The following is a 24,228-nucleotide window of genomic DNA, read 5'->3' on the forward strand; positions in this document are numbered from 1 at the left end:
AAATTTTAGCAAATACCTTATAATCTGCACATAGTGATATGGCACGGTATTCCCGGAGGGTGCACTGCCCCTTACCCTTCGGGACCAACACTACAACTGCTGTTGCTTGCTTCTCCCCCAACTCACCCTTCTCCTTCATCTGAATATTCAACCTAACCATGAAACTCCTTATCAACGCCCAGTGTTGTAGATAAAATTCAGCTGGGAGACCGTCTATTCCCGGAGCTTTGCCCTTCCTCATTCCCCTTAATGCGTTCTCAATTTCCTCTACCATAAAAACCCCACCTAATGCTTTCCTATCACTGCTCCTTAAATTGCACGTTGCATACTTACATACCTTATCTAAAGCCACGTCACCTCCCCCCCACTTGTCCAATACCCTTCATACCATTTATCTGCATATGCACACATTCCTTTCGTGGCCCTTATCTCTTGACCTACCCTATAAATCCCCACCGTCTCATGTACCTCTAACCTTGGGATAACTGTAACCTGCTGCCTTTGCTTTTGGTGTCGCAAAACACACGCCGACGGCTTATCGACAATCTCGTCCATAGGATAAATATCCCCGACAGCCCCCTGCCCATAGCAACCTCTTAACCTGTCCTCTAAATAGTTTGAAAGTCCATATTTTAAGTTATTAATATGTTTGCCCTCCACGTTATACTTCCTAATCCTTTCTTTAGCAGCACAATCCCACCATTTCATGACATCTTCCACACCCTGAGCATCCTCACTAAGCTCCTTCCATAGGACAGAAAAACCCTCCAACCCCTCCTCATCACTCAACACACTTACGTTTAATTTCCAATAACTCCTGTATATTTCCGCACACGCCTCCCACCCTACCTCCACCACCACTGCTCTATGATCCGACAAAGCTGCCTCGACAGTTTTGAAAGATTTTACAACAACCCCTTGAGAAAGATACACTCTAACCTCGCTGCATACCCTCTCCTAACAAAAGTTTGTTCTGTCTCCCCCCCCCCCCCCGCAAATGCGTCACATAACCTAATTTCCCTCAATAAATCCCTGAGGGTCACACACATATATCCTGCCCCTTTCGGTTCCACGTCAACCGCCCTAATAATGCAATTCCATTCCCCAACAACTATTGCCACCTCTGGTAATGCATATAAGAAAAACACAAGGTCATCACAAACAAATTCCTGCTTCACCTGTATGTTATTCTCTGCAGGCGCATACACACTTACAAAAGACACATGCTTGCCCATCCACCAACCATCCACATGCAATACCCTCTCCCCTCTCCCTCACTTCTCTGCAAAACAAACGGGCTCACCTCCCTAATTAAAATACTCACACCCCCTTTTAAACGGGTAGATAGCAGGGTTACCACTTGAAAACCTGCCACCTCGAACACCCTACCCTCTTTAAAATTATGCTCCTGAAAGAACACAACATCCACTCTAGATTTATTCAGAAACATTCTAAACCATTCTCTCTTTACATTGTTACACAAACCATTAACATTTACAGTCATACACCTGAGGCCTTTTAAAGTTTCCACCCCTGCCTCCTCTCTCCACTCTTTCCAAGGGCCCCAGAGCTTGTATTTCCACTTTCATTCGTCGTTCGACATCTGTAGTGAGTGGACATGCATTACACTGCCCTCTGCTGGCCGCTGATGCAAGCTAAGATTTTCTCAATATGACTTAGCAGGCACGGAGGCAGATCAACACTGTCTGTATAGAGCTGGTGTGTGGGGCTGTGACGGCCCAAACAGCTTCTGTTATCCTGCTAGCCATCATCAGGGAGACTTATGGTGTCGCTGATGAAGAACTTTATGGAGTGGCGCTTAATGGGGCCTATAGGGTCCTTGTTAAGTTCCAAACAACAAGTGTCTATAAGCGGTTGGTCAACAAATATCAAGATAGTTGTATGGTTATCAACCCGGCGGTCACAGTGAGGCTCATCGACGTGTCACGTTACTTCACTTGGGTTAAGGTGCGAAACGTGCCTTTTGAAGCCGATGAGGCTGATTTATGGTACGTTTTCAGCAGGCATGAAACTGTACCTGTAGCAACCGTTGGAAAGTGGATGGAGGGTGCATATGCCGGCCTCCTGGAGGGTACCTTCTCACTGAAGATGACTTTGAAACATCCCATACTGTTGTATGTAGTGATGACTGATTTTCGTACGCAGCACAGTGTGGTCGCCAACAGTGGAAGGACATAGGGCGACAACCAATGGAAGTGCCCGTCCAGGAGGTGACTGCTGTGCCTGAGTTGGGTGCACGTCCGAAGACGTCATTGTGGAGTGAAGAGGTGGAGCGAGGGGAGCTGCTTGAGGAGTCTTGTGTGACTCTACCTAGGGAATCTTCCTCTGTTGGCCTGGTTATGCTGGGTCAGGAGAGCAGGATGGCCATGGAAGAGAGAGTGGAAGACACATTAGCGACTGTGCTGAAGGGATTGTTGGACACACCTGGTGAGGTGGAAGAGGAGGGAGTTGAAATACCCCTTGGGAATATGTCTTGTGTACTGTCCCAGGATATGGAGGAGCTGGTTGAGAAGCAGGCTGCTGGGATGGATGTAATCACCATAGAGATGGTGGTGCATAGCGAAGGCCTTCTGGAGGTGGCTATGGCGGCACTGTCAGACTCTGATGATGTCCTCACCCCGGTGCATAGGCCTGGCAAGAAGGTGTGGGCAGAGGTGGTACAGGGCAGCCCTAAGGGGCCAAGGGGTCCGGTGGCTGATACTGGAGGACCTCCAGTGTCTGGTCGTGTGCATGGTGGTAGACACTGGCAGGCTTCTAGAGGCGGATCAGTGCTGAAAGGGCACAAGGTGCAGCTGGCTTGAAGTGTGTCTCATTAAATGTAAATGAGTTGCGAGACAGAGTGATGTGTATGTGGTTTTTGGGTTTTCTTCATAGGAATGGGGTGGATGTGGCTTTTGTGCATGAGCACAATTATAAAGCCGGGTGTGGGTTAGTACTGGATGGGTTTCAGGTGTTTGTTGCACATTCAACTCGATTGAAAGGGGGGGTCGCCATCCTTCTGTGAGAGACCATCCCGTTTATTGTGTATCATAGTGAGGTAGGGGGGAGGGGTGGGTCATGCGAGTGAATGGGCTCTGGATGGGGGAGAGGGTGGTGCTAGTGTGTGTCTATGGGCCCGCAGAGGGGGATGGACGTATCAAGAATGCCTTTATCAGGGATGTGCTAGTGTACCACCTCCGGTCGCTTCCCCCATAGCAGTTGTGGGGGTGACTGGAATTGTGTGGTGAGAAGGAATGATGTGGAGCCTCGAGGGGTGGAGTTTTACTCTGTAGTGTTAGGGGATCTTTAGCAGGGGGCAGGGTTGCGGGATGTGGCTAAGGGTGAGGCATGGGAGGTGGAGCACACGTTTGTGCGGGGAGGATATGCTGCTCCTCTGGACCGTTTGTATGTAACATGGACTGCAAGGGTGGAAAGGGTGTGTTTGGTAGAAGTAGCATATTCAGATCATTGGACAGTTTTTGTTGAAGTGGGGTGGGATGGGTTGCCAAGGAGGCCTAATAGGAGTTTTTGGAAATTGAATGTTCGGCTCCTTGCAGATGGAGGGGGAGGGAGGGGTTTGCAGGATTGTGGAGGGAGTTGTGGTCAGGGGTGGAGGCTGTTGGGGATATGTTGGCGTGGTGGGATGGAGTGGCAAAGGGGAGGATCAGGGAGTATTATGTTAGACAGGGCAAGGGGGAGGCTCAGATGACATTTGGGCTTATAAGATATTTAGAGGGGCAGTTGAATGATTGTTATGGGAGACGGGTGGGGGCAGAGGCTATCCTGTGGAGGAAATAGAGGGGCTGAAGCAACGCATCAGGGAATTGCAGAATGAGAAGTTTGATGCAGTGCGGGTTAAGGGTGGGTTAGAGGAAGTTTTGTCGGGTGACAAGCCATCGGCTTGTGTTCTGTGGGGGCAGCAGAAGCGTCAGGCAGCCACAGAGATGGAATGTTTGTTAGTGCAAGATGAGGTCGGAGGGTATCGTGTGGGGCAGGTGCTTCGTACGATGGAAGGGATGGGTCGTTATGTGGATGAATGGTTTGGGACTTCTTTGAGAAGTGTTTGTGTGAAGGGGAGTGTTAGGGCAGTTGGGACGGCAGGTGGTCAATGTTCTGCGAAGGGGGGACCGTATGGCGCTTGGAGGGGACATTGAAGAAGGGGAGGTGTGGAGGGCATTAGCGAGTATGAGTTGGGGTAAATCCCCGGGAATCGATGGTCTGCCATGTGAGTTTTACTTACAGAATTGGGACATACTTAAGGAGTTCTTGGTGAAGTTGTTGAATGAGATGAAAAAAAGGGGTGAGCTGGGGGTTTTGCAGGCAACAGCAGTGGTAGTCTTGGTCCCGAAGGTGACCAGTCCGTGCATGGTGAAGGATTATAGGGTTATTTCTTTGCTGTGTGCAGATTATAAGTTATTTGCTAAAATATTGAGGAATAGGTTGAAGTGTGTGATCAATAGGGTGGTGGCTGCGGGCCAGTATGGGGTGCCGGGAAGGACCATGTAAGAGGGGCACGGGGTGATTTGGGGGTTTGTGGAGAGTGTGCAAGGAATGGAGGGGGTGTGTTGGCCTTGGACTGGCGGGCAGCACATGATAGTGTCGAGAGAGAGGCATTGTGGTGCGTAATGAGGAGGCAAGGGTTTGGGGACAAGATTTTGAGGTGGATGCAAACGTTGTATTATCGAGCAGGTGTTCAGGTGCAGGTGAATGGGAGGGTGGGGGATCGGATCCCTATGGGTAGAGGTCTGCAGCAGGGATGTCCTTTATCCCAATTACTTTTTGCTTGTTTGCAGGATCCGTTTTATAGAGCAGTGGAGGTATGTGTGAGGGGGGAGCGACAGAGGTGGGTAGGACGAGGTGTGTCGGGAATTGTCGGTTATGTCGATGACACGACGATTCTTGTGCGGGAGGGGGAAGGTTTAGGAGGGGTGGGGAGGATTGTGGACCTATTTGGAGAGGCTACTGGTATTAGGGTAAATGTAGAGAAGTCTAAGTTTATGGGGTTCTGGAATTGGGAGAGGAAGGTGGGAGGGGAAGGTAGTTGGAGGTGAGGTGTTGTGGACTGGGTCAAGATTTGTGGGATTGAGTATATGCAGGATGGACAGCAAGCTAGGATGGTTAATTCAGGGAGTGTCATGGAACGGGTGACTAGATGGTTGGATGGGTTACGGCTTGGTCATTTAACACTTCATCAGTGGGTCATTGTAGTAAATGTCTTACTGTATAGTAAAATTTGGCATGTGGTAGCTATGTACCTGTTGTTGCAGTCAAATATTGGGGTATTATTGAGGAGTCTTTAGGTTTATTTGGGGGTTGGGATGTGATCGGTTGTGGAGGGGGGGTTGTTACTCTCCCAGTGTGCAGAGGCGGGCTGGGGTTAATTTAAAAAGTAGGATCATGTGTGTATATGTAAAGAGGGGGTTCCTCCGAGTGGGGGGGTGTATAGGTGGTGGGTTGCACCTTTTGTATGAGGATGTCAGAAGATGGTGGGGAGGGAAGGATTTGCATGTGTGTGAGGGAATGTTACGTGTGCTTTTGTATGTTAGGGATACGAAACACATGGGGGTGGGGTTTTTAGAGAAAGTGGTGGGGGAAAGGGAGGTGGCGACAGTGGAAGGAGCGTATCCAGTGTATGCATGGGGAGGATATTTGGCGTAGTTTGTGTAGGTTACGCATCTGGCCACAGGAGCAGGAGGTGATGTTCCGGTTCCTCCATGGTATCCTGCCATCAGGTGGGGATTCAAGAGGAGGGCGTCTGTGGGGTTTGTGGGGGTGAGGATACAGCCTTTCATGCAGTCTATTTCTGTGAACAATTGGGGAACATACAGGAGTGGATGGGGAGGGTAGTACGATGGGTGAGAGGGGGGGGGATTTCGGTTTTGCGGGGTTTAAGTTTGGATGTGGGAGGGGTGGGTATCCCTGTGCAGCAGGCACTTGGTTACCTTATTGTGGATTTCGTGTTTGTGTCGTGGGCAATGAGAGGTCAGGTGGAGAGGGGTGCGTAAAAGAGTATTGGCGGCGACCTTTTATCGTACATTGTGCCGAAATCGGGTTCTTTACGGGATATGGTGGGAGCGGGATTTTCTTAACGGTGGAAGTCCTCATGGGGATGTAAGGGGGGAGGGGGTAAGGCAATGCAGCGGGCTGGTCTCCCCGGGGGGGGGGCTAGTGTGTGTGAGTATGACTGGAACACCTATTATATGTTAACAAAGCGAAATGGTGTTTTATGATGTGTAGGTTGTGAGAATACTGGGTATGAGGTATGAGATTTTCTATGTGTGTTGTTGCGTAAGTATATATCGTGCTTCTTTAATTATGGGGAAGCGGCATGTGAGATTGTTCTTCATTGTATACTCGTGAATTCAACTCGTGTTACCTGTGTGTGCTTTTTATGACAATATGGAAAACTTGTATGGAGTGTGATGGCTTTTTCACAGGTACTGTAATATATGCAATTGTTAAGTGTGTATGTGTATATACATATGTATATGTATGAGAATGCGTGAGTGCATACGTTTGTATATATATCTACGTATGTATATATATATATATATATATATATATATATATATATATATATATATATATATATATATATATATATATATATATATATATATATATATATATGTGTGTGTGTATGTGTGTATATGTGTATGGGTATAAATAGATGTATATGGGGACGAGATGGCCCCTTGTGAGATGAATCTTGTAGAGGACAATTTTATCACCTTACAGCATGGGTTTGTTTAACTGATACATAGGAAGGACATATTGTGCTTTGACTGGCTTAGTTGCCACGTTTAGTGACATTACTTATTCTTATTGTATCGGTGTGTTTGTTTTGGTTGTGGTGTGTTTAACGAGTATCCTTTGTAATGTCAGAGTAGGTGGCAGTATACCTATGTACTGTAGTTTTTCTGTACAAAACATGAAGGATTATGCTTCGTTGTTGTGTGTGTTCTTTTACGTAAATCATATGAGATACTATTTTTTTTTATTTATTTTATTTAAAATACAGTATACATTATACATGGAAACAAACATATGTCACTAAACCAATCAACATGCAACAACAAAATTAATACAACATACGTATACACAATCCAAAAAGAAAAAGGTACACTTCACACAAGTGTACCAACAACATATCCAGATAATCTACTTCAGCACACTTATACATCTTATGCCAAGTTTTATATACAAAGCAATTCTTAAAGGTAAAAACCTCATCACATACCATTAAAACCAATACATCCACCCCTCACCAAAGGTACATTTATAAAGTCGTACATATGTGCTCTGGAAGTAAAAAGGCACCCCCCTCCCTCATCAAATACCACAAAACATTGACATACTATAAGAGCGCAGGATACTACTTGCTCTAAGTAACAATTATGAAAACTTTGCCTAGCATACAAGGATAATATACTCTATCTCAACACGGGTGCAATCCACCCAAGACTTCTTCATACACTATATACCCTATAGCAGTATTAATACATGACATACACCGCTACTTGAACTCATATGCATACCTGCTCCAACAAAGTCATCTAAAATTGTGTATTTACACAAAATCAATATACATTTTTATATTACCTTACATATACTCTTACATGTGACTTGAAACATTAAAATAGCAAAGGGAAACCAACAGCGTGTACTTAAAATATATAACACTACCCTACACATACAGTGTCACACGACATGTACTATATAATCTTAACCAGGCCACTGAAACATTATATGTTAGGCCTTATGTGCCAAAATACAATCTCGCATAATATTAAAATGAACCACGTTACTCATTACAGCTATTTACACTTCCGAACCATCAGATACACAGAAATTGTGTCTTACAGAATGCATCCTACTTTGTATCACAGCATAATCTAAACAGTCATATGGCATACCTTAGTAACACCATGTAGTATGTGCTTTCTATGACATCTTTGAAGACACTCTCACAATAACGAACAGTTATTCTCACACACAAAAACTTTAAGATTCTCCCCTTTCATTCACCTTATATACACAATGATGTAGTGCTCCAATACACTACGTACATGTACTATCCAAAATCTTCACAACATAAAGGGAACACACGTGTAATACCACCACACACACCACACTCGCTACACAGGAAAAACATAAATGTATCAGTACAAATCCAATCACACACTTTAAAAGCCATCCACACATCCCCACTCAAGAAACTAGCCCGTCGTTACCCCTTACTTTACACTTAAATCCCGTAAATCCTTTAACTTAAAACTCCGGTATCCCTCAGTAAACGCTGTCTCCCACCTTCCCCCATAAAGATCCCTATTGCGACACTTAGTTCTATAAATGGTGGCCGCTAACACCTTTATTCGTTCATCCACACCCACCTCCCTCATAGCCCAAGACGTATAAATAAAATCAGTGACCACATACGCAACCGCATTCACCACCATCTGACTCATCCCACCTATATCTAAACTTAACACCTGTAACCCTTCCCCACCCACTAACCTAACTACCCTACCTAACCATACCCTCACAGCTTCTAAACAATTACAAAAATACACAGCATGAAAAATAGTCTCCAAACATCCACACGCCTTGCACTCCCCTCCCTCCCTTAGTCTCCTATTAAATAACACAACACCAGACGGCAAGATTCCATGTAGAAACTTAAACATTACCTCACTTACACCTGGTTTAATACGCAATTGCCGTAAACATTTCCAGATATTTGCCCACGCATACATGGGATATGCCCCCTCAACTGCCGCCACCACAGAAACACCCCCCACCCTCTCAAGAATCCTCAATTTGAGGCGCTTCGGATCCCTCACCATCATTAAAACCCGCAACATGGCCTCGCCAATCATTAAATCCTTACCCCCCCACCATCGTTGCATATCCATACGCAGTCCTTCTAGCCCCCCTCTCCTCGCCCCCACCTCCCTCAAATAGCCGCGTTTTAGATACACACTCATCATACGCTTTTCTAAAGGTATAAGCCCCAGCCCCCCCTGGCTAGCGGGAAGCATCACCACCCCTCTACTTAGCCAGTCACAACCCGATCCCCATATAAATTGGAAAATCCCATGTTGCAACCGTTGCACCTCTCGCCGCCTCAGTGGGTATATTGCCACCACGTGCCATATCTTGCTATACAACAGGACGTTCGTCACACTGACCCTCTGATGCAACATTAGCTGGGCTGTCCTTAAACCACCCAATCTTTTCAGTACCCCATCCACGGTGCGCATCGAATTTACCTCTTGCGCGACCTTATCATTCTTAACGTACACTATCCCACAAATCAACAGCTGATACACCACACTCCACACGCGCCATACAGTCCCACCTCAATTTACGTAATTGCCGAGGTCCATATACTTAGACTTTGCCACATTAATTTCCATCCCAGTAGCCTCGCCAAACACATCTACCACCTTTCCTACCTTGTGTAAATCCTTCTCATCCCTCACCAATACAGTTGTGTCATACACCTAACCCACAATACCCGGCCGACCCTCTCGTTCATTACTAACCCCTCCACTTGCGATACTCCACCTAACTGCCCTATAAAAGGGATCCTGGAGGCACGCAAACAATATTTTCGACAGAGGGCATCCCTGTCGCAAACCCCGTCCCATCTGAATGTTAACACCTAGCCTTCCATTAACCTGTACTCTCATAGATGCTCCCTGATACAATGTTTTCGCCCAAGATATAATTTCCCTCCCGAATCCCTGCCAACGCATGAACCTCCATAACGCATCCCTCTCTACACTATCATAAGCCGCTCTCCAATCCAATGCCAAAACACCCCCACCCCCCAACTTCCCCCTCTGCTCTATAAAACTTCTAATAACTCCATGCCCTTCATACATTGTCCTACCCGGTATCCCATATTGTCCTCTGTCAATTACTTTACCTATCACCTTTTTTATTCTATTCCCTAAAATCCGTGCAAATAACTTATATTCACCACACATAAGCGATATTGCTCGGTAATCCTCTACCGTAGTCTGTCCACCTTTCGGAACTAATAGCACAACAGCAGTCCTTTGCTGCTCACTCATTTCCCCATCATCCTTCATTACACTGAATAACCTAACTAAAAATCCTCTCAATACTTCCCAATTCCTAACGTAAAAATCATAAGGTAACCCATCTACACCTGGCGCCTTACCTAAACTTGCACCAGACAAAGCGTGTGAAATCTCACTTTCCGTGATCGGACCTTCTAATGTTACCCTATCTATACCATCAATCTCACATTGCACAAAACCTCCCATTTCCTTTAAAGTCTCATCTCGAATACCTCGGTTTCGTGCATATGACATAGACCATGCATCTAGATATCCACTCATACCCTCTGTCGTCACTAATACCTGCCCCTCCCTATACCCTTCCATCCCCACATGAACAGTTAATCCCATCATCTCCGCCGCCACTCTTCTTTTACGCTGTCGCCTCAACACGCATGCCGAAGGCCTGTCACCCCATAACACCTCTTCCAGCCCACCCAAAACTTGCGCACCATCAAATCTTTCATTTTGCAAATCCCTAATACGCTCCTTTAATCCCTCAATATCGTCCATCGGATAACTAGCACTCCCACGCTCGTAGCAAGCTCTCAACTGCCCCTCAAGATAAGATTGGTACCCATACTTCAACCTAGTATATTCCCTCCCACTACGAATATAAAATTCCTTAATACGAGATTTCGCCACAGAGTCCCACCAACTAACCAGATCACTATTCCCAGGCGCCTCCGCCACCAACTCCTCCTACAATTGAACAAATGACTGCCGAGGCTCTTCTTCCTGCAACAACTTTACATTCAACTTCCAAAACCCCTTACACCTTCTTGGCAACCCCTCCCAACCTATATCCATCAAAACACCCCTGTGATCAGAAAATACTACGTCCATTACCCTCACACTATGTATTACAACTGTCCTGGGCACGTACAATCGATCGAGCCTAGCCGCATACCCACGCTTAATAAATGTGTGCTCCACCACCTCACCTCCCCCAACATCAATCAATCCTACCCCGGATAACAATTCTCCCAATATTCTCAAACAATGCCCTGCCCCCTTCGGTTCATCATCCTTACTCCTTATCACACAGTTCCAATCACCTCCTATCAGAGCAACCCCCGGCAATCCACGCAAATAACATACCAGAACGTCCCTCACGAATTTATTCTTTACCCTTACATCTCCCTCTGCCGGGCCATACACACACGCCAACGTCATCTGTACCTGACCCCATAACCCATCCACATCAATCACCCTCCCCTCTCCCCCCTCACTATGCCTGACAACCAACAGGCTAGTTTCTTTCACCAAAATGGCCACACCTCCTTTCAATCTGACTGCATGCTCAACATACACATTATATCCATCCACCTTCAACTCATAACCCGGTCTATAATTGTGCTCCTGCAAGAACATAATGTGAACATCATGACGCACCAAATATTACCTAAACCACTCACACTTTCTCTGAGACCTCAAGCCATTGATGTTCAATATCAGGCACTTAAAACCGACAAAGGGGGTTTCCCTCTTGACACTACCGACTTATCACCTGATTGCTTCATTGCACCCTTTTCCCTCCCCCCCCTTTCTGGGCACACTTACCCAACCCCTGCCCCTGAGTGCCACTTGAACCTCTCCGCATGGCATCCGCCCATGTTTTCTTCCCAGGCCGTTGTGCGGGCGTAAGCACGTCGTCAGAATCAGAAAGCACTGCTGCGCGCTTACGCGTCGAACCCTCGACCTGCATCAAGTCATCCAGCGCATTGCCATGATGAACCTCCACCTCCACAGCTCTCACCAACTGGGCATCCTTATCACACACTTCAGGCCGAGCTGGCATCACCACGCCCTCCTCAACTGCAGACCCATGATCCAGGTCTGTACCAACATCCTGACAAGGACGCTCATTGCCCAAAATGTTCCCAAACGTCGACACTATCGACGTTTCCGCATCGCTACCATTCACTTCTGCGATGACCTCATCCAGCACTTGTACAACGTCCAGGGAAGTGATGTCCCCCTGCGTAGCCCCTGCCATCTCCTTTTCTTCGGCCCTCTCAACCTCCTCACTCCATGTAAAACTCTGCTGAGGCAGAGTCGAATACGGCTGATCTTGATCCTCTCTCCTTTCCTCCACATCCCGTCGTTGCTGCTGGTTCTTATCACCGCGTCGTCTTTCACACTGTGCAGCCAGGTGATCATATGACCCGCACAAACGGCAAGTGCGTCACTGCCCAGCGTATGTCACAAAACCCTGAGTCCTGAAATCTTCCATCACCACGTACGATGGAACAGGATGTCTGAGCGTCATCTTGACAGAGAATGTACCCTCAGGTATCCCCATATACAAGCCAGCTGACCACCTTCCTGCAGTGACCGTATGTATTGTGCCGTATTTACACAGTGAACCGGATGTCAGATGCATCCGCCTTGAACGGCACATTCCTTGCTATCCCATATGGCGCAATAGCTGGATACATCATGCAGCCTCACCGTCTCAGCATGATTAACTGGTATGGCCACTTCCTGAAACTTATTCACCACTGCCTCATACACATTCGCCGAACTAAATTTTATTACAAAAATCCTCTTCGTACATTTCATTGCAAGTCCACAAATCTCCTCATTGGCTATTCCGTAGGTATCTCTGATACTTGCAGGCAGAAGCAACTCCATTGATGGCCCCATTACAGCTCCACTGGTTAATTCAATGCAGACAGTATTTATCCGGCGCCGGCTAGCCTGCGCCATGTTTGTGAAAATAATACTGCCACCAGACAACTCCAGGGGGCAGCAGCAGCACACGTCCCCTCCACTCAAGGGTTGAGAGACGAATGATATGAGATACTATTATTATTATAATAAAAAAGAAGCGCTAAGCCACAAGGGCTATACAGCATCATACGAGATAGTGGGTATGCCTTCCCATTGGGAGGGACGAGTGGGGTAGTTGGCATGGTGCCTATACTATTGTATGATGAACCCATTGTGCTAGTGGCTGATATTTTTTTTTGGGGGGAAGTTAATTTAGTGTTGCTTTGTGTTATACATGGGGTCCCCTCAAGGAAGGCTCCTTGACGCTGGTGAGGGGCTCTTGATCTAGGGAATTTGATCTGTGCTCCAGTTCCCTGAATTAAGCCTGAATGCCTTCCATCCCCCCATAGGCGCTGTATAATCCTACGGGTTTAGTGCTTCCCCTTGATTATAATAATAATAATAATAATATACATGGGGTCTTTGTTCAAAGACCTGGTGTTGCGACAGGTAGAGTTCATGTTTATCATTGAATATTGTATTTTTGCCCCTACCCATGTGGTGGATATACGTCTTAATAACAGAGGTATTATGCAGTGCTTTATGTATTTAGGAGGGAGTGGGCATTTTTATGGTTTGTGCTTATGGAGCTGGTTTTAGCCCATAGGGTTAATACAGTTGTTCAAATGCGATATGTTTATCGCAAATGTAATTTATTCCATGTGTATATACCATATAGTGGAATTGTGATGGGAGAACATCGTATGCCAGTATGGAGTAAGGTTTATGTTGTATGTATTGGCCTTGGTCACAAGGTTTCATAATTTTGTTTTGTAGTGTTTTTAAATAAAATAAAAAAAAACTCAACTTGGCACCTTCACACTTCCCTCTCTACCCCCCCCCCTTCTTCCGGTGCCTCCTGTCGTGGCCACCACTACCTTCACCTCTATCTTCACCTTCCGCCCCAGTCTGCTTCCCAGGCCACTGCGCTGGCGTCAGGACATCATCCGAATCCGACGCAGCAGCCCTCTTCCTCGTGACGATCCCATCCTCCATAACTTGGTTTGGGGATGCCTCACGATGAACCTCTACATCCACCACACAATGGTTCATTGATCCTGGTGACACCTCCGCCTCCTCAGGCGGCGACAAAGTCTTCAACACCTCAGCCAATTCCTCCTCTGTTTCTAACACTTTCTCCTGTACTTTCTGCTCATCATTTTCCACTGGAAGAGTCTGGGCCAGTTGACTAGTTGAGGGCCTCATCCACTATCTCATTCCATAGACGACCACGCCCTCCCTCAGGTGGTTGATTCCCACCTGCCACCACTGAAGCAGGAGCAGCCGCCTCCGCCTCTGGACCAGGCGCTCGTATCTGCTTCCCACATGTTGCTGCTATGTGATCATACTCCCCACATAGGCGACACGTACGTCTTTGCCCGGCATACGAAACCATGACCTGTGTCCTAAATTCCTGTAGAAACGCATAGGACGGTATGGGGTGTCACAGTCATTTTCAGGTTAAAAGTACCTTCCAGCAGACCCACAGACTCCCGTCACCCACGTACCATACTGGGCCAAGTGAACTGTCCCATGTTTCTCGAAAACTCTTCTTATATCTTCCTCATCCGCCTCAAAGGGAACGTTGCACAGCTTGATCCATGTATAATACCTGGATACGTCAATCATTCTCACACGAACAGCTGGCATAGCGTCGAGACTCGCATCCTGAAAACAACTGACCAACGATTTATAGATCGTTGCTGTGAGCAATTTCACAAAAAAAATCTATGGGCTCCATTTAAAGCTACCCCATATAACTCTCCATCCTGATTGCCGTACGTGTCTCTGATGATCTTGGGTAGTAAGTCTTTTGCTGAAATAGGCGAAACTGCCCCTTGGAGAAGCTCAATACCAACAGTATTGATCCGGCATCTATGACTGAACGCCATGTTGACAAAAGGTAATTCTCCTATTTTGTCAGCAGAGGCGCAAACACCACCTCACACAACCGCAGTCAGGCAACTGAGGAGCGTCTGCGCAGTAGATACTCTCGGCCCGGAAGCGAAGAGGACAATGTCATAGGGTGATTGGTCGGTTAAGTTGTATGGATATGTTCCGTTAATATCTGGTTTTGGGTAAACAGGTACGGTCGTCGGTAGCACGGCTGGAATAGATGCAAGATTGATGCTAAACATAACATTGCATGTAGGGAAATTGTTCAGGGGCTTTGCACCTGTAGAGGCATGGATTGTTTTTGTAATATGTCTCGTAGTCATGCAGAAAGGGGTGAGGCGATGCGCCGGACATTTTAGGAGTGTTGTGACTGCCTTTTAATCTATGCTGAAACGTCTTTGGTGAGAGGTAGATTCCCTGTTATTTGATACTACAGGATGTGTACTTGTAATGTATATAATGTATATAATTTTCAGTAGGTATACTTCATGGTTTATTGTGACAACACTGGCTAGGACTGGTTTCTATACGGCCTATATGTACTTTTGTACATTTATGTGCGTGTGTCTACAGTATGTTGTGACAAAGGAATATAGTAGTGTGTAGGATGTTCGGGTAATTGGTGGGGAAGGGGTAGTGTATAGAGTTCTGCTATTGTTCGTAACATTTAATTTTCACGAGGATGCAGCATTACTGTATAGGGTAGGGCAATGTTAGATTTTATATTTTTTTCTATATTTGTTAACATGTGAAGATCCATGTATACTGTGCCCTTGGGGCTTAGCGCTTCTTTTTGATATGTATACTGTATATGGTGTTTAAAAAAAACTTCTGCATCCTCTGTACTTAACTGAATCCTACTGTGTAGGTAACTAATCCGAAACATTTCGCCTAGCTGTTGCACTGTACTGTATACCATTATTCATTCTTTATATTGGAGCTTATAAAGGTAGTGGCGAAAAGTCTCCACAGTGAAGATACCCAAGTGTTTCACACGTGTAATTTATTATTGTCGCTTCACTGAACCATTTATATTATCTAGCCTTTTTCGGCTTTAGTGAAAGGCCTACGGCAAGGTTGCATACTTACTCCTGCTGGATATTACAGGTCTTTCCTTTGCTCTAACATCTGGTCATCCTTAGGTAATGCAACATACCCCCCAGTGCAAAGTAGGGGCGCCATTTGTACAATAAGAAAATGTGTCCGGGGGCCCTAGACTGTTCAAGAGCCTCCCTCCATCCGTTAGGGGCCTTACCAATAGACCCCTGGTTGTCTTCAAGAGGGAGCTAGACATATCTAAGGTCTGTGCCGGATCAGCCGGGCTGTGGTTCGTACGTTTGACTACGTGCGGCCAGCAGTAACGGCCTCGTTGATCAGACCCTGATCCACCAGGCTGCCTGGTCGTGGACCGGGCCGCGAGGGCGTTGATCCCCGGATTGCCCTCAGACTTCAGGTAGTGCTACACTACCTGAAGGGAGGATTTGGAAGCCAGACTAAATTCTGGAAGTGGAGCGCAGATACAATACCCTAGATCAAGAGCCCCTCACCAGCATCAAGCAACATCCCTTGAGGGGATCCTTAGGTACAGAATATTTTGCTATTGTGCAGGTCTGGATTGCACACTTAGGTTAAACCCGCATGGGTATGTGCTAGTGTAAAGAAATTACTAAATCTTACTTTCGTTGTAACTGCCCCTTGAGTCGCTTCATACACTCGAGATGCGGGTAACATTCTTCCACGATCATACATACCTATTATTATTCAAGTTTCCCTATTTCCTAGCACCCCATTTTAAACAATTCACTACCAGGGATTATGGTCATCTCAGGTCTGTTCTTCCGCAAGTAATTTTATCCAGCAGAATGTTCCTGAACAGGATAGATACTATGCCCATTCTGCCTTTTTGTTCTTAGAGTACCTCTATCCTCAGCAATCATGGATGCTAGCATATATTTAATTGCTGATTATGTTAAACCTAATTTACTTCATTCATCATGTAGTCTTTCCCAGTGAAGTTTCAAAGATTCAAATTAGTATCTTAAAAGCAGCGCTTCCTTTACAAGCAAAGCAAGTGGACAATTTTTCTTAGCTCCTGTTTCTGCGTCGGGGCACACGCAGAATTCAGTAACCAGAGGAAATTTTTATAACTGCCTTTTACTTCAACATGTCTAAATTATATTCCTTCGAAGTTAAACCGTAGCAACACGTTTCTAGCAAAAATTACTTTCTCACTAGACAGGAATAAACCCTCTGTTCTAGTCGTGATCTGACCTCTTATGGAGTTCTTTCCAAGGCTGTCCTAGAGACAACTGTAAAAGCCATACCATGGGCGGGTATAAAACCCGCGACAAGTCAAAACTCCAGACAGGCCTCATCCACTGTGCCAGCTAGTTACCAACCTGCACTTGTGGTCTGCAATTGTTGTCTACTAACCTTACCATGGTGTATAAATACCTAGTTGGACGAATATTTTTTGTAGTCAGCTGGCCTAGTGGCCAGCGCGTCGGTATGGAGTTCCACGACTGTTCGCGGGTTGCATTCCCCACTATGATTTGTTTGCAATCTTATTATGATTCGAGTAATCTAGAAGTGCTAATTTGTTACTGTTAACCGAGCCCGTTAGGTTCCTGGCTTTAAGCACAACCAGCTAGTCAGAGCATATCTAGCAATTTAATCTAGTCAGATTCTTAGTGTCTAATTTATAAAGTTCCTCACTGGTATCGAGGGACTTAAAAAATTTCTAAAGACTATTGCTGTCTGGTGTGGAGAAACCGTTAATGTTTAACAATTTATTACCTATGCCACAGGACGCCCAGCTGTTAATATCTTGCGAGCCGAGCATGCAAGACTAGCCTTACCAATGTTTTAATCAAAGCCCTAAATTCCCAAGGGTCAGAGCGTCTGGGAATGCAATGTTAGTCTAATTCATCATCTCGTTAAAGGGATTATCCCCCCTACAATTTTAACCAAATTTAACTGAATTAGACCTTTATCCATGGAATTTCGTATTACCCGTGGACAGGCTTCACTATCGCGAAAGGGTATAAACCGGCATCATCCACCTCTGGAAGTTACGCAAGCCAGTGCTACCGCTTGAAGTATTTGGACTACGTATTAAAAGCAGAGAAAATTTTTTAGGAGACAGGAAGGTTTCCCCAAATTAGGGAGGCCTGCCCAGTTTGACTTATTGAAGGAATGTCATGGGTTAAGTGAAACCGGTAGGATTATACAGCGCCTGTGGGAGGGGGATTAATGGGAAGTTTAAGTACAATTCAGGGGACTAGAGTAGATTCAGTTTCTTAGAGCATGATCCCCTCACCAGCGTCAAGGAACCTCTCGAGAGGAACTTATAAGACTAACTGCAGGTTAGCTTTTAACAAGTAGAAGGTACATATATACGCAAATTTAATGCGGTTTAGCATCTTAACATCTATACTTTAAACAGTTTCATGTTGTACTTTGATGCTAGAAGCTTGTACCCAGCACTATGCCGACTGGAAACTGCAAAAGTATTTTACGCATTCCCATACATGAAAGGAATACTTTAAGATCCTAACCATGGCAATTTAAACTTTTAGTGTTAGAGCCTAGGCATAGCCAACGATTGGATTATAAACCTGAATATGTTCTGAAGTGGTTTCGTTAGTAGCTTACCGTACATTAAGATAAAGAATTTTTGCTTAAAGTTTCTGCAACTAAAGGTTTAGAAGGCTGGAGAGGGAGAATCTATAATTTTCCTAGGCGTTTCAGCCTTCGTTGTTAGTGTACAGGAGAACTTTAATAAAGCTGCACAACCAAGACTTAATTTGGTTTAAGAAGCTAACTCAAGTTTTGCCAAGTTTGTCTTTAGCACGTACAAAGGCAGAGATTGACTAAAAGTTCTGAAATTGATAAAAGTTACACTGAAGTAGGTATTGGGATGCGGTCAATAAGGAATGCATGTATACAAGCTATTGAAGTAAAGCATTTATTAAGACATTAAGTTAACCGGATAGGAAAGTAGGCAATTAAAAATAAAGTAACCCATAAACTAGAAACGAGTGCCGTAATTGCCGCCGACGTAAACAGTGTCCGCTACGGTGCGATATTCAGTGAAGGTTGTGCTTGCAGTGCGTAAGTTTGTTCTTACCAGTGTAGAAGTGTAGGTTAACCTAGAAAAAAAAAAATAGTAAGTAGTTATAGTCCAAATAGTTATACACTATTCAGTAATTAATTTAAAGAAGAGTTTCTTACACTTGAGTGGCAGTCGTGGTGTACGTATATTGACTGATGATGTAAGATGTATGGGTGATCGTCACGTGGTCAACCGAGACTTCTGTCACCACCCTGAAGTCAGACTTCACCTCAGTCATTGTCACTGATGTCGGTCTTAAGACTACAGTGGTCTGGAGGGCAACGCGTTCGTCCACTGGTGTGGCTACAACCTGGAAGTGTACAAAGTTTAAGTACATGAACGAAGATTTAATATAGACTAAGAGTCCACGAATATCAACTTACCACGCGAGTGCCAGCAGTGACAGTCTGCACGTTGAATGAAGTGAGGGTGACTGCCACGCTGTTGAAAGCCAGGTCAGTGAGGGTTACGAAGCGGTCGATCGTCACAATCTGGGTTACTGTTGGGGTGATTAAGAAGTTCACCCTGTTGATTTGACCAGCCACAGACGCTCTGGGAACATTAATCTGGCCGAATGTGACGCCAGCACCTGGACCACTTACGACCCGACTGGAAGAATCGCCACTTGTGAAGGCTGATCCTCTGCCAGCACCAACTTGAAGGTTTAAACTACCTAGATCATTGATAGGGCCACCGACTCTACTGGATGATTCCCCTATTTGAGCATCCCCAATGTTAACAGCGATGCCTCCTGAAGGGGAAACATTACCGGTGGAAGTGGCAAAGCTACTTGTTGCACCCAGGCCAATTTGGCCGAATCTGTTCGATGTTAGCTCAGGCCGACTAGAAGAATGATCGTTGATACCAAGTTGTATGCCAGGGGCGATCAATTCATCATTTGATATGCCACCGTGAAGGAAATTTCCAGAAGCACTTATTGGAGTAAAACGGTTAATGGAATTAAGGTCGTTCCTGTTGGATTGATGAACTTGGGTTCTTGGAATGTTGACTCCACGGCCATCAATGGGTAATCCAGTACGTGGAGGTAGATAGGTGGGCTGTTGGGAGGAAGAGATGCTTTATATACACAAGATGAGGATTTAGTGAGAGTAGGTATGAAATAACTCGTTCAGCCTAAAGTAGCATTAGTTTAAAAGCGACGCAGGAGGGACTTATAAAACCTGTTTTGTGAAACTGCAGTAATTGCTCTAATAATTAGGGTAGAAGACATGCCTACTTAAAGTAGGTTTTAACTACGGTGCAAAAGTTAAAGGAATATACATGAAGGAATAATATATAATATATATATAATATATATACATACATACACACAACTAAAAAGGAAAATATAAAAGCATACTTGCGGCAAGATTTCTCGAGCCCATGTTGAGCATAAGCTCAGTACAAGCACAAAAACCGTTGAGAGACCCGTCTGAAAGTAGAAGAAAAAAAAATTAAAAACGGTGACGGACATTGAATTAATAGTAGATTTCTCAAAACGTATAATAAAATTGAAACAACAAACCACACTCATGGTAAGAAGCGAGACACCAAAGAGATGATTACGTTAGGAAGGTCGTGAGTAAACTGACTACCACACTGCTCCTCCCTCACCTCAACACCTCCCTTACTGACTCGCCTATTAAATCCCCCCTTACACCCCCCCCCTCTAATCGTGCCCTGTTAACCTTTATCTCAATAGCTTCCTTGTAACAGAATATATACACCGAGAAGTTTATATCTATCGGTGTATATACTCTAAAATTGTACTTCGGATTTTATTCTAGGGATTACAGCAATCTTAAGTACTGTTGATGAGGTGACATGCAGTCTTAATGACCCTTGGAGTAGTAAGCAGCATCATTCGTCTCTCAACCTGCGGGTAGGGAGAACGCTCTCTGTGCTTGCCACTGTTGTTCCCAGGTGGCGGTTGGTGTACCTAGGTACCCAAAATGGCGAACCGACATGGACACCATGTAAACACGGTCCGTGTGGAGCTGGTCCACGGAACGCTTAGCAGTTTTTTTTTAATATTTTATTTAAAACAGTGCGATACAAAATGACAGAAATATATTAAAAAGATACATGACAAAAGGTTGCTGCACAAGAATCTCACTTAACCCTAACACATAATAACGACACCATACAGTACAATGGTAATACATTCTCATACACAACACACCATATATTACAGTGGTATTGTTTTATTTGTTTAAGAACACTAACAAGGTTACATATTACAAAACATCAAACACTGGAAATTATAAAGATTGTACAATAAAACATTGTGATAAAAACAAACAGACACAATAACACACACACACAAGCACACACGTATACACAACATGACACTACATCAGGCACATACTAGGTATGGCTTCCGCCTGTCAATACGCACGTATGCAAGACTTTATCTAAGATCTCAGGTGCCCAACATTAATTTAGGCGATTACCACGAGATCTTAACATTGACATAGGTATTAATTGTCCTCATCGCTTCCGGGCCGTGTGGACGTGCTGCGCAGGCGCTCCCGATTCAGTTGATTTTCTGCGCAGTTTGCCTGTTTTGAGCAATCAACATGGCGGATAGACATGTCAGACGTGTGAATGCTGTGTGGAATTAGTACGTGGTGCCCTAAGCAGTTCTACAATGCAGGTGCTACTCCCTACGATTATTCGTGATGTGTATGGGATACCCAATGAAGAGCTTTTTTTTTTTTATATTTTATTTAAAACCAATACAGTTTAACATAAAAATAAAGAAACAGTATGGAACCTAATCAAATTAACTGACAAACGGATTGTACTTACATGCTCGCAAGATATTACAACAAAAACTTACATCAAGAACATAACTAAAAACAAAATTACATGTCACAGGGTCATGAATTGACATATATACAAAACCTTGCATATATATAAATTGTACATATAAATGACATCTGACAAAGGTTCAATACACTTGAACATAAAATATACAAAGAAGTTATATCAGTTAAATCCCATCCTTCACATTAATCAAAAAACCAAAACCTAACATCATAATCTGACTAGATAATCTACATACTTATCCTTAACAATACAGCTGAACATATCCCAACATACAAATAAACAGAAAAGAATACAGCTTAGAACACAATAACAAGCTCTATACTGTTACAATACATCCATATAAAACTTTCAGACAAATGGACTACGTCACTAAACTGTCTAGATATGTCTGTATACCATACAGACTAAAACTTAACATCAAGAACTTGCATGAACACCAAACCGGTATCAGGGTACAGACCTTAATTATAAACTTTAAAAAGAATCAATCATGCGTATATAAAGTATTACATAACGTCTGACCCATGACAAAGGCTCAATACAATAGAAAGAGATATATATTTATATATATACATATACCCACACACCCACACCCACATCCACACACACACCCACACGTACACAAAAATTTTCACAAAATCACATTAATCATATGCACTGTATGCACAATGCAAAACAGGATATAAGTATCTCTCATCGTGCAAAAACCCAGCACGTAACATAAATACAAACTAAAACACACTGCATGTCGCAAATAACTTATTTCTCAAGAATCATGTTATACAAGACTGATACACATCATAATTATACATAAAAAATCTACTATATTATACCTACATTCTGAAAAGTGTTATATCTACCATAACGAGACCTTGAGCTCTACATCCACACTTGGATGCCATAAAGTCCCAATGAAAACCAGGAAACCATTCCAAACCCACATTCACAACACTCTCACGACCCCCCCCCCCCAGGGAGGCGAGCCCGCTGTTGCCCCCTGACTCCCTCCAACCTATGAAAACCCCTTCATTCACTCATATCCAATCACAGATTTACGAGAATCCCTAACGTTAGCATTCTATACCCCTCTGAGAAAGCCTGATCCCACCTCCTCCCATACAAATCTCTGTTACGACACCTCGTACTATAGAACGTTACCGCAAGAACCTTTCTTCTCTCCTCACTATCCCCTCTCCCCCTCATCACCCACGACATATATATATAATCTACCATGATATAATCTAAAGCTCTTATGACACCCTCGTCTAACCCACCCATATCTAGACTTAGAGCACGCAAAACCGACACCCCACGGCCCCCCACCCTCTGTACCAACCTACTTAACCAGCACCTAACCTCCTCTAGCCCTTCACAAAAGTAAACTACATGGTACGCTGTCTCATCCCCTCCACAGATACCACACCCCCCACCCTCTACAACCTGTCTGTTTCGTAATATCTCACCAGACGGAAGGATCCCATGCAGAAAACGAAACATCACCTCACGCGCCCGAGGTTTTAACTTCAATTTACTAAATCTAAACCAAATACTCTTCCACGCATACATGGGGAACAAACCCTCAACTGGGACAACGCACCTACCTACAAGTAACCTACACAAAACCCTTATACGAACCTTTCTCAGTTCCCTAACCAACATCACAGCCCTCAAAACTATTTCACATTCCCTCAACTCCATTCCTCGATACCACATACCCAGCCTGTCGTGTATCCTTCCCAAACGCCCCGCGTTCACACCCTCACGCAACACTTCCCATTTAATGAACACACATTTAGCCCTCCGTCTCAAATCCAACAACCCCAACCCACCCTGACTTACAGGTAACATTACAACCTCCCTCCGTAACCAATCACAACGTGAACCCCATAAAAATTTGTACACCCGTCTTAGTATCCCTGCAATCGCTGTCCCTGTAATTGGGAACACAGCTGCAACATACCAAACCTTACTATACAATAAAATGTTCACGACTATCACTCGCTGTATCAGAGTTAGGAGCTGGGGTCTCAGAACACCTAGACGCCCCACGATCCTTTCCAATAACCTATCCGAATTTTCCTCCCGCGCCGCAACCATGTCATCCCTATAAATAATACCACAAATCTTTAAAGACACCGCCCATTCTTTAACAACATTACATCTCCCCCCCACACCCCCCACCCAAGAACCCAACCCCATGCACCTTGACTTCGCACTATTTACCTGCATACCCGTGGCACTTCCAAATAATTGCACCACCTCGTCCAACACTCTCATTGACATCCCTGCACGAAAGAGAACAGTGGTGTCGTCAACATATCCAATTAACCCCGGCCAGGCCCTCCCACCCCCCACACTTCCCGCACATGGCGTACATAAGCTACGGTCAACCATTCTATAAAAGGGGTCCTGGAAACACGCAAACAATATTTGGGACATGGGGCATCCCTGTCTAAGGCCTCTTCCCATTGCAATTTCCCTCCCCATACACCCATTAATCTGTATCCTCATTTTCGCCCC

General features: G+C 44.8%; 1 protein-coding gene across 2 annotated transcripts; it reads right to left on the reverse strand.

The window, feature by feature from the left end:
- Nucleotides 1-18,715: 18,715 nt before the first annotated feature.
- On the reverse strand, nucleotides 18,716-20,488 carry LOC128684288 (uncharacterized). 2 transcript variants are annotated; one of them, XM_053770459.2, is made up of 5 exons: nucleotides 20,402-20,488; nucleotides 20,237-20,308; nucleotides 19,260-19,934; nucleotides 18,996-19,186; nucleotides 18,716-18,913 (listed from the first exon to the last, which is right to left on the reverse strand). In XM_053770459.2, exons 1-5 carry the CDS (start codon nucleotides 20,408-20,410, stop codon nucleotides 18,793-18,795), a joined length of 1,068 nt encoding a protein of 355 aa, XP_053626434.2. In that variant the 5' UTR covers nucleotides 20,411-20,488; the 3' UTR covers nucleotides 18,716-18,792. The 2 variants fall into 2 exon arrangements, with proteins under 2 accessions (XP_053626434.2, XP_053626435.2); XM_053770460.2 differs by having other exon boundaries at nucleotides 20,405-20,477.
- Between the last annotated feature and the right edge of the window lie 3,740 nt (nucleotides 20,489-24,228).

The sequence above is a fragment of the Cherax quadricarinatus genome, chromosome 4, assembly GCF_038502225.1.
Source record: "Cherax quadricarinatus isolate ZL_2023a chromosome 4, ASM3850222v1, whole genome shotgun sequence".
In the NCBI taxonomy this organism is placed as follows: domain Eukaryota; kingdom Metazoa; phylum Arthropoda; class Malacostraca; order Decapoda; family Parastacidae; genus Cherax; species Cherax quadricarinatus.